At 47.0% G+C, this 21633-nt stretch overlaps 2 protein-coding genes across 6 annotated transcripts in view; both read left to right on the top strand.

Moving 5' to 3' along the window:
* Positions 1–3968, top strand: part of HNF4A (hepatocyte nuclear factor 4 alpha) — a 37262-nt gene extending 33294 nt beyond the window's left edge. For all 5 annotated transcript variants that reach the window (XM_054845565.1, XM_054845566.1, XM_054845563.1 and 2 more), the window contains exons 8-10: positions 28–264; positions 941–1063; positions 1735–3968. In XM_054845565.1, the coding sequence (XP_054701540.1) occupies positions 28–264; positions 941–1063; positions 1735–1877 (503 nt within the window). In that variant the 3' untranslated portion in view covers positions 1878–3968. The remainder of the gene's footprint in view (positions 1–27; positions 265–940; positions 1064–1734) is intronic.
* Positions 3969–11950: 7982 nt separating this feature from the next.
* TTPAL (alpha tocopherol transfer protein like) lies at positions 11951–21389 on the top strand. The gene is made up of 5 exons (XM_054845020.1): positions 11951–12053; positions 13467–13919; positions 14637–14830; positions 16718–16828; positions 17579–21389. Exons 2-5 carry the CDS (start codon positions 13481–13483, stop codon positions 17852–17854), a joined length of 1020 nt encoding a protein of 339 aa, XP_054700995.1. The 5' UTR covers positions 11951–12053; positions 13467–13480; the 3' UTR covers positions 17855–21389.
* Positions 21390–21633: the final 244 nt, after the last annotated feature.

Raw genomic sequence — 21633 nt, 5'->3', positions numbered from 1 at the left:
GATAGTTTGCTCTGTGGCTTGTTTCAGATGCCAAAGGACTGAGTGACCCCTCCAAGATCAAGCGGATGCGGTACCAGGTGCAGGTTAGCCTGGAGGACTACATCAATGACCGGCAATACGACTCACGGGGCCGCTTCGGGGAGCTGCTGCTGCTGCTGCCTGTGCTGCAGAGCATCACCTGGCAGATGATAGAGCAGATCCAGTTTGTCAAGCTCTTCGGCATGGCTAAGATCGACAACCTGCTGCAGGAGATGCTGTTGGGAGGTGAGTACTTGAGGGTCCTACTAGAGGCCTCTCAGTGCTCCTTGATCACCTTGAGAACTGCCATAGTCATCATTTCCTACCTGAAAAAGGTGGAGACAGCCTGTATGCAGGTCAGCCCTTGACTCACGCAAAATCATCTCCCCCTGTCATTGGCAGTAGTAACAAAGGATCCTCCATTTCTACTCATCTAAGGAGATGCATTAGCTGTGCATCTATTTACGGAGAGGTGTCCCCAGCCCCCTGCATGTAGACAAGCTTTGCTGTCCCACCCCCAAACTCCTATAAGCCAGCCATTTCACTAATCCTCCTCTGTGTCAGAAGGGAGTCATCAAAACAAAAGGGTCTGAAAGCTCAGGTTGAAAGAGCGTCCCAGATTTTCTACTGGGAGGATCCAATGGGACAAAACAAAATGAAAAATTGCTACTGTGCTATTCTTTACATGGAGGTGTGACTCAGGAGGAGAGGAATATAATCCTGTATAAGAGGAAATGCAGGCAGCAGGCAGGGGTTAGTGAGCCCAAAGCATTCATGGAGGAAGATGGGAAGGGTGTGCTCCAATCACACCTGCACAAGCTGATCGAGCACAAAGCCTTGGACATTTTAGTGCAGTGGGTCTGCCCATCTGAACTGTCTCCTTCTGTCATTGTGGCAACTAATGTCATATGCGCTTTTTTAGGCTCATCAAGTGAAACGCCGCATGCTCACCACCCCCTGCACCCTCATCTGATCCAGGAGAACCTAGGAACAAACGTCATTGTGGCCAACACTATGCCTCCTCAGATGCACAATGGGCAGATGTGTGAGTATTGCCAGACAGATGGAGAGCTCACAGGAGAAACTGAGAGCTTTCCGGCATGCCTGTGGAGGTAGTTTCTACCTTGCAAGGAAATTTCCATGCAAGACAGGGTCTCTGATAATAAGCATGTGAGAAATTCCTATGCAGAAAGGAGGGAAAGACAAACAGAGAGTTGGGTTAGATTAGATTAGGCTAGACTGATTCAACAAGATGTTCCCTGGCAGACTGTACCTTTTACATAGCCCTTAAATTTAGGGTTGAATGATCCCATCCAGTGCCTACTGAAATCAGTGGAAAGGTTCCCCTTCCCTTGAATGGTTCAGACATACCTTACTTCGCCCTCTGCAAAACCACAGGATAATCTTGTCTGCCACACAGGGCCACCACACAGGGTCATCACTTGGGAATTTGGGCTCAGATGACCTCATCTGACCAAAAAAGTGGCCAGTACAGGTCAAAATGCCAGCAGCTCCCCTCATTCCATGTTTGTTATTGTGGTTCTTCCAGGGCATCTAACTGTGCCTGTGTGTCCAGGCTGCCTTGCAGCAAACACACGAGCCATTAGGGCTATGGTTTTGCTACAGAACCTTTGCTTTGCTTACACCTGAACCTGGCATGACTGAGGACAAATCCCAGTGCTGTCAAGTCTTCTAATTGTATTTCTCTCTCTGTAGCTACTCCAGAAACTCCACAGCCATCTCCACCTGCGGGCTCAGGACCAGAGCAATATAAGCTGCTGCCTGGAGCCATTGCAACTGTGGCAAAACAGCCCACCTCCATCCCGCAACCCACCATCACGAAACAGGAGGTCATCTAGCAATCTGCAGACCAGCTGGCCTCGCTTAGAAGACTGTGTGGGAGAAAAGCCTGAATTAACTCTGTCACTGTGAAAAGAGAAGCCGTCCAGAGGTCCTTGGGCGCAAACACATGGACTTGCTTATTGGACTAGACCACCACCACCAAACGCTGTCTTCCTGCAGTTACGGACGGCACGTGCCACGGGCAGCCCCGAGTCCCAGAACTAAGGCTGAAATCTTACTGAAACCCTCAGTCCTTGTAAGAAGGGCCAGATTTCTGCCTCCCTCTGTGGGGAGGTTGCAGTGACTGGCTGGAGACTGTCTGTTCCCCCATTGCCACCTCTCAGCGTTGGTTCAGCACACACCAGACCCTGCGAACAAGCAATTCTCTGTGCTGCATGAATGGAGGGCTTCCCTTCCACAGCCATCCCAGCTCCCCAGACAGTCAGTCCAGCCAAACTTGATGGAGATGGAAGCTTCCCAGGAGCATCGCAGCAGAAGAAGCATGTGGGTTTTGCCCAGACAGCACTGGCAGAACCGCTCCTCAGCCTTGGCTAGTCCCAGATCTTTGCATGGTGTCACCCTCCAGCAAACTAACCCCTGCAGCCAGGTCTAACGAATCGTTTCAGCTGATACTGGGGCAAAAGCTGGCCCACCAGGAATCTCCATTATTTGGATCCTTCTGCCTTTTGAGGGGTTTTGTTATTTCCATGCCATGGCCTCCCTCCCAGCACAAGGCTCAGACAGGCAACCACTGCCAAATCCCTCCCTTACACCACTTACTGCCTCCTTGCTACCTGGACTGGGAAGTTGGGGGACCATGAGATTCAGGAGATTTCACTAATGGGATAGGGTCACCCCCATACAGGCTGGCAGTGGGCAGCACTGCCCAAAATATCACTGGCCCCACTACTGCTTGTCAGCAGTCAGAAGACCACTGGATGCCTATTCAGAAGGAAGCAGGGAGGAAGGGCGTACGAAGGGGACAGACCTGTGAGGGTGAGAAGAGCCTGAGCCTCACGGATTGGAGGTCTTGGGCTGTCCAAGTGCTGGGAGCATCATGACCCAGGATCTTGGTTCAGACCCAGCTTTAATGCTAAGATATGCCATGTAATCTCCTTGTCCAGTGCAGTGCCACTCCTTCAGCTTAGAGTGAGTGGCTGATAACAGATTTATAGGTCTTCATAACACGATAAGAATTCGTTGTGGTTCCTTCAGACCTCAGAGGGTTTGAGGGCAGCAACCTCAAAAACACAATGCAGAGTCCTGCGGAGAGGAAAGACAGAGGTCAAAGAAAGACCCTGTTTTGCCCAAGTCCCTTGGGTCTGCCCCAGCCTTGGGTCTGCCCCCACCTGCTCCGCTCCATCCCTGCCACAGTCCCTGTTCCTCTGTGCCCGCCTGTGCCAAAACCCCGCAGATCCGACCTTTGGTTTACAGCTGAAAGCAGGACCGCAGCCCTCCCGTGCCCAGCGCTTGCCTCTCTGGCTGCCGGCAGGGCTGGAGCTCGCAGAGCCCTGCACGACTTCAGGCCTGAGTAATTTTTGGCAGCGCATGGCAATAGCAGCTCTTACTAACCATAGACTCTGTGGGGTGCTGGCCTCTCGGGAAGATGAACCTGGGGGAACCATGGCTGCTGAGAGGTCCCTGGTGGGGACGAGCCTGAGCCAGCCCAGCCAGAGGAGCTGCGGGTCTGTCCCTTGATTTCCAATGCAAAAATGAAACACCTCGCCTTGCGCTGACGGTGTCAGAAGTATTGTATCGTCTCTCAACGCTGGTGGCATTGTACCGAGTAATTTATTGCAATGATGAATCCAATCATTTTCCGTAAATTATTTTGTAAATCACATTGATTATTTATAATTAAGAGATTAAATGCAAAAAAATCCGTAATAACCAGGCTGTCTTTTCCAACTGCAGCAACCTTTATTTCTGTACGTGGACATACTCTGTGGGGAACCTTTTTTGGTCCATTTGCACCAAGCATTCCTCAATATTGTATATTAATTTTTGCTGGTTACTGCCTTCCAATGGAAACAGAGGAATATTTCTTCACTAGAGTTTGTATTCATTAAAAAAAAAAAAAAGGAAATAAATGCAAAAATATTTTCTAACTTTTCCCAGACAGATGGATTTCTTTCTTCTGGGAGGATTTATTTTAAATCAAGGGGCTCACCTCCCTGTTGGTCTGAGCACAAAACATATGTGTATTGAGGAAAAAGCCCAAACAAGTGTTTGATGCTGTCGCCAGCTGTCACTATTTTCTGGCAAGCCTAATGTTAGCTGGTGTCTGTCCTGAAGCCACGTGTGCTGGAATCGTAAGATTGAATGACAATCCCAATTTTCATTTAAAGAAAATCAAACACGAAGAATAAATATTTGCTTTCATGATTCCAAGGAGCTTAAATACTTGAAGTAACCACACTCTGAAAGCCAAGCAAAGGAAGCCAAAATATGTTATTAGCATTTAGAACATGTTCATTTTTAAGTCCCTCTTACATTTCAAAGGTAATTTCTGAGCACTTTGGGGTGATGATTCTGCTTTGGTTCACACACAGCCAACCTAACGCTGGCAGCAGGTGCAGCCAAAGGCAGACTGAGCCTACAGGGCACAATAAGACGATAAAGTGAAAGTCAATTTGTCACTGGTTGTAAAGGTGAAGAAATACGCTGACAATAAGAGAAGGCTCTTAATGACTTGCTCTTCTGATCATGCAGCCTGCTCTCAGCTGTAGCGTCCCCAGGAAGATAACAGGAAGGGGGAGAGAGGTCTAGATGGCTGTAAAGATTAGGTACCTGGGGAGCAACAACGTTCAGCACTTCAGCTCTGATCTGCAGGAGATGCCCCCCATGTTCCCCCATCTCCCGCCCCGATGTGAAATGAGGTGGGCAGTCTCATCCCAGGCACGAGGGATGAGAAGCAGCCTGATTTTCCATCCCACTTGCACATCCAGTGGCCTCCCAGCGACAGTCATGCTGGTGAGAACTGTCAGCAGGCATGAGATGCAGGGATGAGAGTCAGACTGCGTTTGAGGACCATGTGGAGACATCACTTAGAGCCTGCCTCCACTCTGGTGCCAAGGACCCGGGAGAATCGGACAGACCTCAGATAACATGCCCTCAATACCCGTGACAGTCCAGAGCCCCGACACCATCGCTGAGTGCCTGAACAAGGTCAGCAAAGGCAGTCGCAGGACATGTGTTATGTCAGCACACACGCAATGACTGAGTGGCGAGTCCAGTCAAGAGAAGGAAAAGGAATTTGTTCCTTCTCTTCAATATTTAATAAAAACCAGGACTCCTCTGCCTGCCACAGGAACCCTGCAACCCATAGTTGGTTTTACCTGGGTATACGGCCTAAAACCTCCGTATATGTAATATCAAATCTTTGAAGCAATAAATTCTCCTGGATTCCTTCCCATGATCCGCTCTATCAAGGTTGCCCTTTACCTGGTTAATCTTAAATCAGTGCATTCCCTACAGGAGGCTTCTTGTTGCCGGATTCAGCTCACTTGGTAAAAAACCCACAAACTGCCCCACAGACAACCTTGTCCTTAAGCGGTGCCTTCATCCGAGCCCTCGCCTCTTTTGTCACTCCAGCCTGGAATCACCCGGAGACACTGGTCTTGCCACTGGTGGGCTATGTTTTATCCTGCTGGGCTCCCTGGAGCCCACAGGCGACGTCCCATGTCACAGGAGATGGCTGCCATAAGGACAGCTAGTACCGGCCTTTAAGATGCAACTTCCTTATGTTGTTTTTAGACAACAGAGCTTTCACTGTCCTCTCCTGTGCTTGCAACCTAAACTAAGGATGATTTCCTGGAGAGCAGTATCTCCAGCTGTAAAATCTTTTCACGATGTACAAGCAAAGATCTGTGAAAGTGGTATTTTTAGGTCCTCTGGCCACTATGAAATGCATTCTTTTCATATTCCTTATATAACCTTCATCTGAAATAGCCAACAGGCTTTGGAGCCTTTTCCACAGCTTTCATATCTCAGTGGGAGGGGAAAAAAAAAAAAAGGAAAAAAAAAGAATGGCAAACGAGTTTTATGGCTTGCATATCATCTCTGACAAAAGCAACTATTGCTGCTATTAAACTTGCAAGCACAGACACAGGCACAGATAGTCATGAACAACAAGAGGCAGCAGGGACGGCTCAGCAACGTGGCACTGCTGAGCCAGGCAGTTCTGCGTGCCAGGCTGGCCCGTTCCCTCAAGGCTGAGCGCAAACATCACCAACCAGTTTGGGACTCCAGGCCACACACTGCACAACCCCCTTCCACTCAGAGAGGCTGGGGGAGGAAGGGGAAGGTGTGGGTATGTTTAAAATCTCTCTCCCCATTCCTAATTGAGGTGTGACCCTGATAATCATAAACACGCCTAGCACCTGAAAAATTGCCAGCCAGGCCAATAAAAATGGCAATGTACTGTCAGCTTCGTTAGGTGCAGAGTGAGCCGGGAGTTCGGCACAAACAAGACTGCAGTCACGTCCTTCAGGTCAGCGTCCTGCGCAAGGCAGAAGAGGCTGCTGGGGTCAGCAGAGTGCTCCCAGCCCAAGCCACGGCGAGAAGAGCCCCGAGTCAAACCTGGGTCTTGGGAAGGAAGGTGGTTTGGGAACTGTATTTCCAAGGCTTACTCTGGCTTTGGACCTGGAGTGATGCCAGGCTTGCCTGATCCTGGCTGCCTCATCAGCTTTCAGAGGCCTGAGGCCACCCCTAACTTGGGAGATCAGTCACAGAAGAAGATACGGGTTACACAAACCACTGGTGTCTGCAGGCCATGCTTCATTTCAGTCCCTCATGTCCGGCAGCTCTGCCTGGCTGGGACCTGCAGTCCCTTGTGACCCCATGGACACAAGAAGTCCAGGGAGACCTTCTGAGCCTGGGGGACCCCACACCAGATGACTCTGGTCTGGGGGAACCGTTGTGATTCCCTACCTGCTCCTAGAAACTGCTATAGGTGCAATAAACAGGTCAAGAGCTGCCTGAGGGACATGCCTGTGAAGACACCCACAGCAGAAAGCATCACGAGCTGGACACTGCAGCTGCCAACCTAGGTGTTAGCATGGCTGGAACATGACCTGTTCCCCCTCACTAACCAGGAAAATCATTACAATAAAGTAACTCAATAATACACTTCTCTGTTCCTCTCCAGGACTCTCCAAAACCTCACTGTGCCTTAAAAACACCCATTAATTAATCCTGCCAATGGGTTAGTACTACCATTAACCACTGACATGGAGCGCACTGGTTCATGCATATCCTAGGATCCACTCGGACCTGATTTGCAGAGGATACAAAGCCTTAAAGGTCCACCTAGAGAGACGTGGAGGTCTCCAGCTCATGCACCAGCTAAGATGGCAAGCAACTGACAAAAAAACTTGAGGCAGAAGCAGCAAAGAGAAACTTTAGTGCCAGACCCAGAATCTCTGACTCTGGTCTACAGCACTTCTGGCACAGATGAAGGACAACCATTGGGATCCTCACTGGCTGGATTTTAGCCCTCTCTCAAAATTACCTTAAGGTGTGGGATTAGAGTGGCACCTTCTCACTTGGGAGAGCACACTGGAGACCTGCTGTGCTGCATGCCCATAGAGGAGCCAGCGGAGACAGCTCCAGCATTGCAGGCTCTTACATTTCCATTGAAATCCTACTATTTCCTGCACGCAGCTTCTCTCCTCTCCTCACAGCCCACCATGCAGCTCCATCCCTTCACCTCAAGGCTGTGCAAGTGCCTGAGATACTGTTCAGGGGTTACTCCAACACCCAGCCCTGCTTCACTCCTTCCCACTGATATGAGGGCTTGTGATGGACACCAGGCTGAAAGCCCCAAGAGCAAAAGCACCCAGTCCATCCAGGGAGCAGCAGTGCTTCCCTCATCCTGCCCCTGGGAAGTATCCTACACTGTTTACCGGCCACATTCCTGCAGGAGTAAACCTGGGTGCTTCTGCTCTAACACACTCAACAGCGCTGCAGACATTGCCATGAGGGGCTAGCAAGGAGCACAGGTCCCTGAGCAGCACCCTCACAGCCCCCCGCGAGGGCTAATCCTGCCAGGGACCCATCCTGCCATGGAGACAGCTGCTTTCCTTCCAGTGTGCGAGGGCTCCGTGAAACATGATGAAAGACTGGGAAAACACTGTCTCAGTTCAGAGTAAATTAAACTACAAAAATCCCGTAATATTTAAAACATTCAGAGGCCCTGCCAAGCGCATTCCTTGCCAAGCTTTTGGAAAAACATTGCTGGTCTTGAAGCTAGTCAAGCCAAGGAAGGGGGGGGAAGTCTTGTCTCAAAGCCTGGGCTGGGTATGGCCGCGTGTCTGTGTCACACCGCACACTTGGCTTCCTGGTGGTCTAACTGCACGTTAGCACGACTTTATACGCCTGGCTGGGGGGTGCCTGCCTGCGTACAGCTGCTTCGGCAGCAGATGCTGCAGATTTGGGTGCATTTGCCTATTAGTGCCCGTTTCCGTAGCTTTGCATGTGGGTCTGGCCTGCCATAGTGGGTGGGCAGAGCACGTGCAGTCCTCTGCAGCACGGCCTCTGCTTCTCAGAACTGAGGCTGTCACCCGCAAGATCCCCATCTCACACCGCGACATGCAGGGTGAGGACAGGCATGGAAACCTGTCCTGGAGGACGTACGCTTCCAGGCTTTGAGGCCATGAATTTTTATGGTAATTTAGGGCATATTTTCTCAGTCACTTCACCCTTTGAGCGCAGAGGAATAGCTGTTGGATTGTATCATGGCCAAGCGCCCTGTGGGCCAGGCACCATGTCCAGAGCAGGTTTACACCAGCCTGGTGTGGCCGTGCCTGGGAGATTAGTAGGGGCTGCTGTTCCCCTACAGCCCTCCCCATGCTGCTGGGCTGCTGCAGCTCAGGCTTGAGATACAACACAGCCCCACACCTGGGCAGACCTTGCCCAGCACCACCAGACTAGCGGCTCTCTGCTCTGATGCCGAGCTGCCCAAAAGGGTTGTGTAATTAATTTGTGGGGCCCAGAGGTTCCACCTGCACCCCAAGGACCAGAGCCCCTCTTGGCCTGAACTGCACATAGATTATCTTTATTACAGGACTGTTATGTTTGCACAGTTTAGTGATTTAATATCAGTTTAAAGCCTTCTCTGTGGGCAATGCTGTTTGAAGTCATACTCTCTTTTAAGCCTCAGCTTGCCAAGACTGTAAAATGTTTATTGCTAATGGTGGAAAAGCTTAAAGAAGCCAAGACAACTTTCCCAGGCTGGGTATTAAGACTGTTTGGATAAGTAAATGAGTGAAGAGTATTACACGGACTTCATTAAATATCAACCAACACCAACAGCCATTCATTTATAACACAACGGCAGGGCGCGGGAGCACCCAGGAGCAGAGCTGAGAAAGGTATGAATCGCATGTGATAGGAGAGACGAACATGAGAATGGCTGGATTCCCCATGGGGTTCCAGGTGTGGCTCCCAAGGTCAGGCAACACAACTGTTGGCTAAAGCTCCTGCAAAATACCTGTAGATTTGGAGCTGATGCCGTGGCAGAGTTGGTGCAGTTGGTATCCTCTTGGCCAGGGAGGGTTGCGTGCATGTGGTGCAGTATGTCCTTCTCCTGCAGCTGTGGGAAGGACAAAACTCTCCAGCTAGGAGAGGACTGTCGGTGCCTGGATGTTTATTTTCAGTTTTTAGCTTTTACTTCCTTATAGACAGGTTGTGCCTTTCTCAGTTTCTAGTCACAGGATGCCAACACCAGTTAGAGTAAATTATAGAAACTCTTGCTACCGTTCCTGTGATTTCATGTGCCAGTACTTTAAAACTCCCCTTCAACTTGGCTTGGTGCTTGAACCCCTCACTTCCATTCACCACCCACCACACTCTTCAAATTAACATTCCCCACATAAGGAAAACTGAGGTAAGGTAATTACTTCATTTGGTGACCATCCCCAAGTTATATTTCACCTGCAGTCCTTCATTACTGTGCAGTATTCTCATTTCTACCTTCCTTCCTTATTCCCTCTTACCTGCCTAAGGCTCTTGCTCTTATTTTAATATCCTTTTTCACATCTCTCTCAATGTGATTGCTACTGATTCTCACTTGGTTCCTGCACTTCTTGTCCTGCAAAGCAGAGCTTCATTCACACATCACTCATTCAAACACCCCTGCTCACTCCTAACACCCTGTTGCAGCAGCTATTAACCAGTCAGGTCTGGAAATGCCACCCCACACACACTAAATTTTCCTCCCTTGTTTAAGGGGTGCAAACTCCAACCAGATTTTGCAACCTGCAGCATAAACTCCTGTTTGCAACTCCAGTACTTCCCAGCTGCTTTTTTTTTTTTAAGCCTTTTCTCAGATCAGCCCTGCCTCCCTGCTAATTTCAGCAATTAGCTGGATCAGGTGCACCCCAGAACCTCTTTCATCCCTACAGCTGTGAGGTCACAGAGCCGTCTCCCCAATGCACCTTCTCCCTCCCTCCAGAGGGACAAATCCTGCCCAGACAGCTCCCTCCACACTGTATCTGCAGTTGCCACCTTCAAGCTCTTACCTCTGCCCTGGGACTCCAGGTCTCGAGCCCAGGAGCTGTATGAGTGGAAACAGGAGCAACGTAAGCTCTCTTGTCCTCCTGAGGTCCCTTCCAACCTCATTTATCCCATGATCTACTCGAAAAGGCATGGAGTAACATCACGAACAGGTCTAATTCACACAGATCCAAACTGGTCCCAGTTTAGGGCACCAAGTTGCCAGGTTGCACCCAGCTCTGAGCTGGCCGGACGCAAAGCGGGGCTGGGCTGGAACATCAGCATGGGGTCGGATCAATGTACTCCCCTGCTCTGAAATGTCTCTCTGCAGGTAAACGCCTGTGGCACGCTGTTTGCTGCCACGCTGGCATATCTCTCGCCAGGCATGGTGTCACTGAAATATATTCCACTTTGGAAGAATGAAACCTTGGAAAAGAAATAAAGTAGAGCTGAATCTCCGACCTGCAAGAAAGGCCTTGTTTCCCACTGTGGGCTCCTGGGGTTCCCGCTCTTTGTCTATCAACTATCTTTGACTCCCTCTCCTGGCTGAAAACACGGGTTACAGCCAAGGGAAAAGGCCAAGCTCACTGGGACCCTGCAGCCTGGGGACGGTCCCCAGCAGGATGCCGAGCCCGTTTTGCTCTGCGTCAATTGATCAGTGGGGTTAACCATGTGTCCTTCCCCCTCCCCAGAGCTCCCTGTTGAACCCCTTTTTAATCCAGCAAGCCTGGGAGTGACCATCTTTGTTTACTTTTATTACGAATTCTATGCAGAGAGGTCAGGCATCACCATCTGAATGAACTCCTGTGGGATACAGCTTTCTGTCCTCTGAAAAACCAAGCCAAACCAAAACAAAAAAAGCACAATAATTCTCACTTTATTAGCATTTACTCCCTTTGTTGGCATTTAAGTTCAGGCTAGAGCCAGCACATCTCTTGGGCCCCGCTCCCATCCCACCGCAGGAGCCAGCAGCACCGGCCTGGACCCTGCTTTGAGGCTCCCACAGCTCTGACCAGGTAATTCTGCACCTGCTTTCAGCTCGCTGGGGAGCTCTTGCTGGCAGGGAGAGGCTCGGGGCCTGCAGATCGTGCTGCAGCCCCCTTCCCGGCCGCCTTTCTCCTCTTCGCAGTCTCAGAGGTCGCTGCTGGGAGATACCGGCTTGGCCACACATGGGGGAAGGTGGCCCAGCTCGGGCAGGGAGCTGAGGACATGGCAGGTCACCACCCGAGCGCTCCTGCACCGGGGGGCTTTATATACACATACATAAAACATGCACATAATTATACATGATTGTGCCTTTGTGGCTGATGGCTGGAGGCAATGAAATGTGGTTACAGAAAGGGACGAGGTGGAATTAAATGGCAGAGGTGCCCCCTCGAAGGGGTACGGGCTTCCCTCACGCTGCACTGCGCAGATACCAGCGGCGGGGTAAACCCGCGTTTTACGGCCCGAGGCCGAGCCACGCCCGTGCTGCGCGGCGTTCTCAGGAGCGTTTGGCCCACCGGTGGGACGCTCACGGGGGAGCGCTGCCGCCGGAGAGAATCGGGGCCCGGTACCGCGGGGCCCTCAACGCCCCTGACGGCCCTGGCGCCCCTGGCGCCATCGTGTATGCGCGGCGGGTGCGTCATTACCGGGCGGCCGGTGTAGTTCCGGGGCGCTGCTGCTTGGAAACGGCGCTGCTGCGCGGGAGCGCTCCGGTATGGCGGCGGGGCCGGGCCCGGGGTGGAGGTGTGGGGCCGGGGGGTGTGGGCGGAGGGCTGCGTGGTGGTGCTGGGGGTCGTGCGGTGGAGGGTGCTGGAGCTGAGGGGCTGGGGGATCGGGGATCAGCTGGAGCTGAGGGGGTACTGCCGGAGCTGAGGGGGCCTCCTCGCCCCTATGCCCACCCCGGTGCCGGGAGCACTGGCAGGGCGCGGGGGCTCCTGCACTGCCCGCAGGCGGACGCTTAGGCCATCGGGGCAGAGCCCGAGGATTTGGGGTCCGCGGCCCTGGGAAAGGTGGGAGGGAGGGCTGCTCCCTGCTGCCACCTCCCCTGCAGGAGCCTGTCTGTGCGTGTCCTGCACGGCCCAGGCTGTAACAGACGAAACACGTCCCTGTGAGTGATCCCGGCACCCCCGGGCCTTCCCTGAAGGAGACCGGGGAAAAGGTGTGGTAGAAGTAAGCGATTGAGCTGCAAGAGGGAGCCGGTTATGCAGGACAGCTGTTATTCTGACAGGCGATTCCTGTGTGGCACCCAGGAGTGATATAGTGTGTTGTGAGTGACTCTGGAGTAGCTCAGGACCAAAAAAAAAAAAAAAAAAAAAAAAAAAAAAAAAAAAAAAGGCATGTTTTTCTCTTCCAGCCCCAGGTCAAGCTACAGGAAGTACACCAGACTTGTAATTTTATAATTTTTCACTCGTCTCTACTTGCAACCATATCTGGAAATTCAGCTCCCAGTTCAGAAATATTGCCAGCACACTGAAAACTAGATTAAGCCCACTGTAATCCCTGTGTACTACTGGCATAAGAGTCTGTAACTTTCTCACCTGCTCATCCAGTCTGTGAACTGGAACCATTTCTTATATTCCTGAAGGCCACTTCTCCTGAATTGCTCAAAACGTTCACGTGGGCAGACGTGCTGATTGATGTATGTATTTGCCAGAGAAATTAATGAAAACTCCCAGCTGCCTGGGCTCAGCTAGGAGAGTTTCTCAGAAGAGGGTATAATTTGACCGAATGTGAGAATCCTGCCCAACTGAGGTGTGTTTACTTTGCCTTTGTTTCCAATTGGACATAGGAAATAAATGTTAAGGCAAATTAAATTCTGTATTTTGTAATGAAGCTGTGTAATTCTATATTTTAATTACTATATTTTTTTATGTGGTTAGGTTTCATCCAAGGTTGTTTTCTACTTGCTATGCAGGATAAAGAGATTAGAGAAACCTGCGCTTTCTAATCCTAGGAAGAGAATTAAAATGTCTTAACTGTACTTCTGGCTGTAGTACCGATTCTTGCAAAGGCAGTCTTGTCAGAAGGGAAATGGAGGGATACAGGACATACTAAATACGTAAATAATAAATATGCTTGCTACTGCATAGGATTGTTTGTCATGTGTAGTGCTTGGTTTTTGACAGATTCCTGCTACATTATGTCAGGAGACAGTGACTGCACCAGGACAAGTCCGTCAGCAGGTTCTCCATCAGACAATGAGTTCTTGCCAGATCGGCCAAAGTATGTTTGCTCACTGTCTCCTGATCTCATTACCAAAGCCCGGGAAGAGCTCCAAGAAAAACCTGAATGGAGGCTCCGTGATGTGCAGGCACTCCGAGATATGGTGTGCAAAGACTATCCCTCCCTAGGGACCTGCCTGGATGATGCCTTTTTGCTAAGATTCCTCAGAGCCAGGAAATTCGATTATGATCGAGCGCTTCAGCTTCTGGTGAACTACCACACCTGCAGGAGGAGCTGGCCTGAGGTCTTCAATAATTTGAAGCCGTCCGCAATAAAGCCTGTCCTAGAGTCTGGTTTTGTCACTGTGCTGCCTCATCTGGACCCAGAGGGACGCCATGTCGTCTGCATCCGTCCAGGTATTGAAATGCAGGAATGTCTTTGTTCTCTCTCTTCAAGGTGTGTCTGGGCCAAAACTCTGTTTCCTGCTCTTCTGTGAACGGTGGTTACTTACGCAGGGTACCTGGGTTCTCTTTGAAATTGGAAAAGCTAACTTGTGAAGGGACACATTTGTCGTTAGCTAACGTTATACCAGTTCCTTTTCCTGTGTCAGCAATAACTGCAGTTATGTCAAAACAGCAATGCAGGGAGGTGGGTTGATGAAATATTTGGTGATTCAAGAAAAATTAACGTGTAGTAACTCAGCAGGGCTACTGGCCTACAGTTAGAAGCTTGTAATTTGTTTTGACAACAAGTGGAGAGAGGAGCCTATGGCTTTGACTCCCGTGTAAACAATCAGAGCCTTCCTTGTGCTTTTGGTGCTGCCAGGCTTGCTGTAAATTTCTCTTCATTCATTCTCCTCCTTTCCATTTACCTGCTTTCTTTCTGAGCTGAAACTGCTTCTAATAAACTGTGCTGGGTGGAGAACGGGGTTCTTAAAACCATTGCCTTTGCTCCTTGAGGTAAACTTGAGTTGCCATTTAATCCCTTGCTTAAGAAAGGCTGCTCTGAACTAGGACTGTGGCTATTAAAGACTAACTTTTAAGAGTCCAGGAGAATAGAAAATCAGGTTTTGGAATGTGTATTGTTAGCTTATATTTACTCTCCGACTTACCATCCATGTCTTGTAACCTCAGACAGATGGACACCCAGTAATTATCCGATTACTGAGAACATTCGTGCCATATACTTAACGTTAGAAAAACTCATTCAGTCCGAAGAGACCCAGGTGAATGGAATTGTAATCCTGGCAGACTACAAAGGAGTCAGCTTATCTAAGGCGTCTCATTTTGGTCCTTTTGTAGCCAAAAAAGTGATTGGAATTCTTCAGGTAAGACCTGAACTGGTGGGAAAATAAGCTTGTGCATTGTAAATGACTGCTTCTGTGTCTAGAGCTCTTGACTATGTCACCAGAACCTTAAGCATCTTGGCTTTTACTAACAGAGTTAAAACATGTCTCTGCCCAACCGGTTTCTCAGATCCTTGCCACCTTACCTCACTTGCCCTTTTTTTTTTTTATTTTTGCATCCCTAAAACTAAATTTGCATTGGAAATGCAAACTTTGAGTTGGAACAGAAAAAAATAGTCCTGCTAGCTAGTGATAAGGAAGAGACAGCAGTGAATTACAGTTAAAGAGAAGGCCTCATTTTGCCTGAATGCTGAGAAATGGCTCGTTATTTAAATGGTTTCTGTCAGCCAAGGTGGAACAGGTCACTCACTGGCCACGGGGCAAGTTCAAGTACTGCTGTAAAAATTTTGCAGAGAGGACTTTTGAATGGGTGTGATTTGAGGAGGATTTCTATCTGCTCCCTGAAGGAAGAGAGGCTTCTTCAGCATAGGGGCAGCAAAAGAGACAGTAATAAAAAAGATTTCTGATGAGATGTTTGGAAGGAAAATGATGGAGAGCGAGTTAGAGTGTGGGTGTAAGCACAAGTGGAGTTGTACAAAATAGGAAGGTGGGAGGAGTAACCTGGCCAAAATGGCAGGAAGGTCTGGTGATTTTGCTTGATGTTCTACCCTATTATCTGGAGGAGTGAGATGAGGAAAACTTATCTTGAATGGGTTCATTTCCTCATTACTTTTATTCTGGCCTGAGCTGGTTATGTTCTTTGTTGTATCTGTGGGGGATAAGGAAGGATAGGGGGAATCAGTGGGGTTTATGGAGATGAGACTAGTGAGTTTATGAATGTGTATATAAGAATTCGCTCCTTTAAATTACCATCTAAATGTGTCATTTAACTGTCTGAGCCCCTATTTAAGTTGCACAAATAAAGCAATGGGTTCCTGCTGCTATTAGTTGAAATGATTCACAAAACAAAAGCTGAACTTTGTGAAGGACATAAAGGTATGAGTGGTATATAAATGTGTTGCATTGACCTTGCTGAGCTGCATCTCTTGCAAAGATGAGCTAATTCACTGACCTTCATAAGGAGAAAAAGACTCCCGCAGCGCACGTTACCTGCTTTTCAGTCCAAGCATTGACTGCATGCTTTGTATATGGAGAGCTGGTTATAAGGGAAACAAACCTCACTGTGGCACATGAGACCTTAATTGCTGATAATGAGCTTTTGCCTTGGAAAAATGTTTCTGCAAATAAATTTTTCCAGCAGAAATCCCATAACTAACTGTTGTTTTAAACTGTCTTGTAGAGGAGGCGCTGTGTTCTGTTGGCAGCAGAGCCTGTTTGTCTTTTGCAGTTAGCATGACAGAATAATTGGAATGGCAGAAAAATAGTGATAGTAGATTTCTTCCTTACCTAAAAACACATTTTAGAGTATCTTGGGCACCAAATCTTGTAACTACAGTGTTGGACCTACCCTGTGCTGGCTCTGAGTGTGGTGTACTCCTCAGAAGCTAGGGTCATCACTTTGTAACTGCATCCTTATCGGCGTTGGGAATACTCGAAGGACAGTGATTACCTAAGTGCCTTTGTCAGGGGAGATGAAGCACAGCATAAGAAATGAAGATTTACTGACAGCACTATATTTCTCGGTGCAAGGTTTTATTTTCTCTTTATTTTTATGCTCACAGATCTCATCCTAAGACTGTTCCCTATCGCAAGGTGCATTTCTGTAACCGTATTGGTTTATGTTGGTACCTCAGACGAAAGTTTGGGAGCCAGTGGGTTGTGCTGGCAGTCAGTCTCAGGAGATTTTAAAAAGAGAAAGATGGCAAATGTTTTTTAAACTGCATTATAAAAATCTTCTTTACCCTTCAGGATGGATTCCCTATTCGAATAAAAGCTGTTAACATAATAAATGAGCCTCGTATATTCAAAGGCATTTTTGCAATCATCAAGCCTTTTCTGAAGGAAAAGATAGCAAACCGGGTAAGGATTTGTGTCATTCTAACATTAATGTTAATGTTTGTAAGTTTCTTCCTTGGCCACTACAAGTAAAAACTGTTGAAAAACCTGACAGCTAGAAAAACGTTGGTGCCATTTACTTGACTAACTGGTCCTTTCTGCTTTAGTTTTTTAAAATATGCCTGTTGGGAAAATTCTTCATGAGAGAGAAGCTTTGAGGTTTTTAATATTGGCATAGCATTAATATGGATCTTTAGTACATATGCTGTGCATTTGGGACGTTGATCCCACCCCTGGGGTTGGATTATCTTGGCGAGTAACACTTTGTTGATGAGGTGGTGTCACAGGAAATCTGTGTTGTCCCTTCCTTGCTCTTCTCCCTTATGCAAGGCATGTCCTGCATGGCACTAGTATTCTCGCCGTAGGACTGGATGGAGTTGCAAAGGATGATGTTTTTTACAAGGATAAAATACTTCCAATCCCATGAACGAACTTGGGGATGAGCGGAATTTGAAACCTCCGCATGGACTAGAAAACGTCAAGTCGCTATGGCTGGGATTTCAGCTGCACTAGACTTGGGTTGTCTGAAGACTTCTCTCACTAGTGTGTCTAACTGCACTTGCCCAATGCTGTTTGCTACCACTTGCCCATAAAGACATCACTTCTAAAATTTGCTTCTTAACTCAAAATAAGCCTGTTACCTGACTGTTTCAGTAATTTGCTGTGAAGTGTTTGATATGCACTATTAAAGCTATCTTTTGCTTTCTTCTTCAGTTTTTTCTTCATGGCTGTGATCTGAATTCCCTTCATCAAAACATTCCTCCAGTGATCCTTCCTGAGGAGTATGGTGGTACTTCAGGGAAGCTGGACATCTCTGCATGGAATGAGCTACTGCTAGCCTCTGAAGAGGACTTTCTGCGTGATTTTTCACAGCTGGTTCTCCCCTGTGACAGCTCTCCCCATGACATGCTAGTGAGTGGGGATGCTGATGAAAAGCAATGTGATGATTCTCTGCGAGGCATGAAACCTCAGCTCTATTACTGTTATTAACAAACCAGTGAAGGGAAGTTTTCTGGCACAGTTAAGATCTGTTCTGCTAGGTGATGTTGTGAACTCTGCCTTACTCCTAAACCTGGAGTTTAGGAACAGACTGCTGAGGCACTTTACACTGTAGAACCAAAGGAAGCTGAAGAGGGGGCAGGGCAGAGTTCGGGGATGATAAAGGCAAAGGGCACAAGTTATGTAGAATACCTGAGGCTCGTCAACCTCTGAATGATGTAAACTGACCTATTCTTTCTAATGATAAAGAACAAAAAAATATTGCGGGATGGTAAGCTTGTATCCTCTCCCTGCCCAGGTGAAAAGTGACAATGATGATTTACTAGCTTTGTGACCATCTGTTCCCTTCCCCTTATGAAAACACCAGTAATCCAAGACAAGAAAATTGCTTCTGAACCCTGCAAAATGTAGTTCTGTCAGTGAAGGTTGCTTAAAAACATAAAAGTCTAACTTGGCAGTTGGTTCAGATTGTGAGTTGGCATTTCTGGAATAGCTCTGTGAATATCTCAAATTAAGACAGAACAAAACTTTCTTATCCATGAATACCAGTATGGATATCATCTCTGAAACTTCCTCACAGTAGGAAGAACTATAACTGGTGAATCAACTACTACAAATCTGTGCCAAAGCTTATTATAAACAGATGCAATCTTCACTTTCAGAAAACAGGAAGTCTCTCAGATCAAGTGCTAATGCTTTTGATTAGATACAGCTTCAACTAATGAGGTTCAGGACCAAATAAGAAAAATCTATGTCAGCCACCTTCCCACATTATCAGTTGTTCTTTTCTTTAGCTGGTTGTGATGAGGAATTGGTAAGTAACTCATACATAGAATTTGTAAGGAGGCTTTGTAGCAGTTGGCATATGATATATAGAAGGCAATACTTCATGTAAGACAGCAAGGTGCTTCTTTAGCTTGTTACTTTGGGCAGAATTTGAGTTTAAGTCTGTGAAACCGAATGCAGACAGGCTATTTGAAAGCACATTCTTAAATTTCCTGGTATTGTAGCATTTTGTTCACTGTGCTTGTCGGCTCTTTTGTGAAATGTTACAGCTTTGTTTTCAACTTTGTTGACCTCTTTTGTCTTTGGTTGTCGTGTTCCTGTATGAAGTTAGACATTAATTATCTCTGAAATATTTACCTGTAGCTTGTACACCTGTGCTTCTAGGTCTTTGTCTAGAGACAGAACTAAGACTCCGATGTCAAATCAGGGTAAGATACCTATGTCTAAATAAGCTGTTCCCCTTCCCCAAGTTCAATCTGTTTCTTGATTTAGAACTGAACTCTCAGCATGCTCTTTGCACATGTTTTTCTGCACTATAATAGTGTGGAGATGGGAAACCTCACTAGGACCAGGAAAGCACACCCACTTAATTAAAGGTGAAGTATTTCACTCTTTGGTGAAAAAGAACATCCCTTCTAATTGGAGACTTCTCTCTAGAGCACTTTCTCTCGATGAAATCTTTATTTAGTGCCAAGTGTGATTATAGTTACTGGTTATGTTTCTGTAAATATAAATCTAAAGCATCTTGAGGATTTCAGACATTCAAAGTGCCAAACTCTGTTTTGAATGTCTGTCTTCCTCTCAGTCTCCCCACAGCATGACTGCGCTGCCAAAAAGAGACTCCTCAACCACTGTACTGACTTCCTGATCTGGCAGCAGACCTCATCCTGGGACTAGGGGGTAGCAAATGCCATACCTGTCATCCAAGTATTATAAGAGGAGACTGGGTTTTGAAAAGGGGCAAACAATGAAGCTTTTTTTCTGGGTGGCAGTTCAGAATTTGTGGGAGCAGGGAACTCATCACTAGAACTGCTTTAGATATTAAAGGTGGGAAGAGATGAATTTTCCTGACTGAAAGCATCTGATTTTTCCCACCCTTGTAAGTCAATTCTTACTCTTCTTTGACAGCTATTACCTTTAGTGTGGGGAAACAACCCATATCATTTTCAGCTACTTAAAATAAGGTCAAAAAGTACTGCTAGCCCCTTCCTCCTCATTTCTGACCAGAAGGTGCTGCTTGTTTTACAGAGATTAATTCAGTTCTTTGTGCCATCTAGCAAGACAGTAGCATACAGCACGAGGATTTAGAAACGTTAAGTGGCTGCCCATGCTGTTTAACCACCCAAACATAGCCAGTGGTGGTCATGTTGTTTTAGTGCCTCTTAATTCCAGCCACAATATACATTTAAGAAAAAAATAGTAGTAGGATGGACCATTTTTCCTAGAGGTGAAAGCATGACCGGCATTTGATACTCTTTTCCTTAATTGTGCTGCAGGGTTTGAAGCGGTATTTTGACAGTTAACCTATAAGAACAGCTACTTGGATCCCCTTATGTAACTACTAGGGAGGGAGGTTGAATATTCAAAATTCAATTTAGTGTCCTTCAAAAAAAAAAAATCTAGTTGTGTTCAGCAGAAGGCTGAGGAACCTCTACAGAAACCAACTCTTTTTTTCAGGCTTTTATATTCTCTTGCATGCCTTAAATAGTAGGCACACCAGACCCATTTCTCCCTCCCCTTTTCTCTGCTCACAGAGAAACTAAGACTAAAGCATATGATTTAAACATAATAGATAAGGCTACATTACTGATGCTGAAAATAGCCTGCGCTATGCCTCTAGAACTCTTTCTTAAAACTGGCTGCTGGGCAGTTGATGTCAGGATGCTTGAACTAAGCCAGGCTTACCTTTGTCAAGCATCTAACTAGTACTTCTAATTTGCTTTTTCTTAGAACTCAGAGTTGCAACTTTATCGAGCTGTATCTCTACCCTTTTTTAGGTTTGTAACCAGCACTTGGCTTGTCTTCTAGAGAGTACAGCTCTATCTTATACATGCCTGACTATTGCGCTGAGAGTGCTCTTTGAGCTTTAGCACTTACTAGCAAAGCAATCAGTTTGTTCCCAAAATTTCTCATGTCAGCATTTGGACAATAAACACTTGTTTTAAGTATAGAGTCTCCTTATCTGCAAGTTAAGATATAGGAAAAGCTTACAGGGTTTAGTTTTGTTTGTTTGGGGTTTTTTTTCCCCACAGCACTAGAACTGATCTGTTCTTTTTTCCACTTGAAATAACTTTGTTTCCAGAGGTTATATGCCTTGCCCAGTTCATAAACCACCCCTGCCAAATCCAACACACACTAAGGAAAGCTACTTGAACTGTACTGGGCAGCCATGGGTTTTAGCATTAAGTAGGAGAAAAGGTAGCTGCATACTGTACATAAAAGTACTTGAATTTATACTCTTGCAAATGGGTGTTACAAACCCCGAGGTATTTTCAGGAACTGGGTGAAGTAATTTTTTTGTTAAATCTCATTTTGGCATGAGTTAATCATAGTGTTATTCAAACTAATAATTTTTGCCTTCTGTTGTACGTGGGCCTAGAGGTGTTGGGTGGTTAAGTGTACATCTTATTTTGACAAAATTTATTTTTATATTGCATTTTATAAAATGGAGTGGTCAAAATGTGTAATTTTATGATGCATGACTGGGTAATTAAATACATTGTAACAGCTACTAATTTGATATTTTAACTGTGTTTGCCTTGTGTCATCTTGCGGTAGTTTATTGTAAAAGTCAAAAGCAACTTCTACTTTAGTTCCACACTAAACCCACAGTTGCAACTAAGTATCAGTGCCACAGTGTTATATTAGAAAAAGGTGTTGCCTTCTACTGCAGAACTAAATTTTACTTTACCTGAGAAACTTCAAGGAATGGAATTTGACATTCAGAGAATCCCACAGAAGATGCTGTTTGTTTCAAAAGAAAT

This window comes from Grus americana, chromosome 17 (genome assembly GCF_028858705.1).
Source record: "Grus americana isolate bGruAme1 chromosome 17, bGruAme1.mat, whole genome shotgun sequence".
NCBI classification, from domain to species: Eukaryota; Metazoa; Chordata; class Aves; order Gruiformes; family Gruidae; genus Grus; species Grus americana.
The sequence above is the reverse complement of the archived record's forward strand: the minus strand, read 5'-3'. Positions and strand labels throughout refer to the sequence as shown.

Excerpts from the sequence above, each read along its gene's own strand:
- TTPAL (XM_054845020.1), top strand. The coding sequence starts at position 13,481 with ATGTCAGGAGACAGTGACTGCACCAGGACAAGTCCGTCAGCAGGTTCT. Across the intron at positions 14,831-16,717 it reads AAGTGATTGGAATTCTTCAG|GATGGATTCCCTATTCGAAT; the intron begins GTAAGACCTGAA and ends TTTACCCTTCAG. Across the intron at positions 16,829-17,578 it reads AGGAAAAGATAGCAAACCGG|TTTTTTCTTCATGGCTGTGA; the intron begins GTAAGGATTTGT and ends TTTCTTCTTCAG.